The sequence below is a fragment of the Aplysia californica genome, unplaced genomic scaffold (genome assembly GCF_000002075.1).
Source record: "Aplysia californica isolate F4 #8 unplaced genomic scaffold, AplCal3.0 scaffold01202, whole genome shotgun sequence".
Lineage (NCBI taxonomy): Eukaryota > Metazoa > Mollusca > Gastropoda > Aplysiida > Aplysiidae > Aplysia > Aplysia californica.
Genome location: NW_004798472.1, coordinates 75,680 through 78,282, shown reverse-complemented (window position 1 = coordinate 78,282; position 2,603 = coordinate 75,680). Strand labels below are relative to the sequence as shown.

The following is a 2,603-nucleotide window of genomic DNA, read 5'->3' as shown; positions in this document are numbered from 1 at the left end:
TCTCTCAAACTGGTTCACTGACATCTGTTTTTCTTTTAAGTGTACTAAAGATATTTTAGTAAAGGTGTTGGGACTTAAGTCGATGCGTACGTTAATTATCGGGAAATATATATGGCTCTTTTCGTCTATGCAGACGATCAATTAGCTTAAGTTGGTCTCAAGGTTGTCTTCATGCAGCTTCTTTCATGGCTAATTCTTCCAATGTTTGAAGCGCATATTCTGTCGCAGTGCTTGCATGTCGGTGACGTAGATCTGGAAATATGCCATGTCTTTTTCAAAACATCTAGTAAACGAAAATTATTTATCTGGTCATATTAAGTAGGCCTGTAGGGAGATGTTTCAGAATCGGAAGGTCCAGACACATCACGTGGTACTGACCGGTGAGCCTCCGTCGTCCAGTGGCGTCTGCCAGCTCAGGCTGATGGAGTCACGTGACACATTCTCGGCCTGTAGCGGGCCTCTTGGTGCTCCGGGCGGTTCTGGGGAGGAAGGGAGAGGGAGGTGAGTTGTTGAGGGAGAGGGAGGTGAGTTGTTGAGAGAGAGGGAGGGAGGGAGAGGGAGGTGAGTTGTTGAGAAAGGGGAGGGAGGGGGAGATGTGAGTTGTTGGGGGAGGGAGGGAGAGGGAGATAAGATAGATTATTGGAGAGGAGAAAACGGTGATCGAAGTAGGAAAAATTACGCACATGGATTATAGAAAGCAGTGTGTGGCATAGGAATCATTACGGACATCAATTACTGGGGTTGAGAAAGGGGATTCGAATAGGTAGGCCTAAAATAATGGATATGAATTTTTGGGGCTGAGAAAGTGATCATCGAAATAGAGAAAGATGAAGAGGAGGAGGAAGAATAAAGCAAGTCACAGGACGTACATAAAAAAATATTCGATGGCAACAAGGCTTCAGGGCCGACCGAGAAAGACCTGGATGGAGTCAGGGAAACATTAACGAATCACGGCATCTCATCTCCATGACCCAAGCTCTCCGGCTTGTGGCATATAGACGTCTCTTTCTTCCCGCGACACCCAAAAGGGTAAAGGCGGCGGATTGACAACCCCCCCCCAAAAAAAAAAATTAAAAAATAATAAAATAATAAAAAATAAAAAATAAAAAATAAAAAAAACCGAGGACATACACAGAGCCGTGAGCTCACCCAGAGGTCTGGAAGGTTTCACTACAGAGTCCGCCTCCACGTGCTTGCTGCGCCCGATGGCGTTCTGTGAGCAGATGCGGAACCGATACTCCTCACCCTCCGTCAGATTCCTCAGGAGATGGCGCGAAGCGTTGGGGTCCACTTCTGCTACAGTCTTCCACTCGCTGCTGCCCGCCGTCTGTGCCTCGATGATGAAGGCGGTCAAGGGGGAGCCACCGTCGTCCAGGGGAGGTAGCCAGTCCAGGGTCACGGAGTCGGCGGTGATCTTGCTGGTCCGCAGTTTGCCCGAGGGTGGGCCCGGTTTTTCTGTTTGTGGAGAGAGTGAAAACAGAACTTGTAAAGGAACTTTTCAGAACTTTTCAAGTAGCTTTTCAGAATTTTTAAAGTAGGTTTTCAGAAATTTTAAAGTAACTTTTCAGAACTTTTCAGAACTTTTAAAGTAGCTTTTCAGAAATTTTAAAGTAACTTTTCAGAACTTTTCAGAACTTTTAAAGTAGGTTTTCAGAAATTTTAAAGTAACTTTTCAGAACTTTTCAGAACTTTTAAAGTAACTTTTCAGAAATTTTAAAGTAACTTTTCAGAACTTTTAAAGTAGCTTTTCAGAAATTTTAAAGTAACTTTTCAGAACTTTTCAGAACTTTTAAAGTAGGTTTTCAGAAATTTTAAAGTAACTTTTCAGAACTTTTCAGAACTTTTAAAGTAACTTTTCAGAAATTTTAAAGTAACTTTTCAGAACTTTTAAAGTAGCTTTTCAGAAATTTTAAAGTAACTTTTCAGAACTTTTCAAGTAACTTTTCAGACTAAATGCACATTTCTTTACAAGAAGAAAAAACAAGCAAACAAAGAAAAATCCACGACCAAAAACAACAAAAAGTAATTTTTAAAAACCTAAAGAAAACAACAACAAACAAACAAACAAACAAACAAACAAACAAACAAACAAACAAACAAACAAACAAAAATTGATAACAAATTTAGTGGTTTATGCTAAAAACTTTGAAGATACAGTGGGAGGTTGGTGAGCCCCCTCCTGTGGTTTGCTCCTTATTTCCTATCGAACATCTATAGTCCGTATATCTCCTTTTCTTCTTTGTATGGTACTTTCTGGTAACCCCACTGATCTTCTGCACATATTTGACCTAATTGTGTTGCAAGTGCCGCTACATTTTTACTGAAACAAACCGTGGGCGGTTCGCGAGTGCTCTAATGTGGTTTGCTTCTTCTTTCCTATCAAACATCTATCGTCCATATCTCCCCTCCTTCTTTATTATGTTTGTTACTCTCTTGTAACACCTCTAATCTTTTGGCGCTCATATGACCTTATGCAGTTGAGAGCGCCGTAAAACCTCCACTAAAACAAACAAAACAGAAACGTGAAAAGAACTGACCTGGCGCTCGTCTGCAGGTGACGGGCACGTCTGACTCGAGAGGGTTACTCACGCCCTCGGCGTTCT

The 2,603-nt window shown here is 41.7% G+C and overlaps 1 protein-coding gene across 1 annotated transcript in view; it reads right to left on the bottom strand.

Moving 5' to 3' along the window:
• Positions 1 to 2,603, bottom strand: part of LOC101851695 (titin) — a gene marked incomplete at both ends in the record, with an annotated part of 144,092 nt that overhangs the window by 75,916 nt on the left and 65,573 nt on the right. Inside the window, 2 exon segments of the mRNA XM_035973402.1 lie at positions 1,150 to 1,455; positions 2,538 to 2,603. Of these exon segments, the coding sequence (XP_035829295.1) occupies positions 1,150 to 1,455; positions 2,538 to 2,603 (372 nt within the window).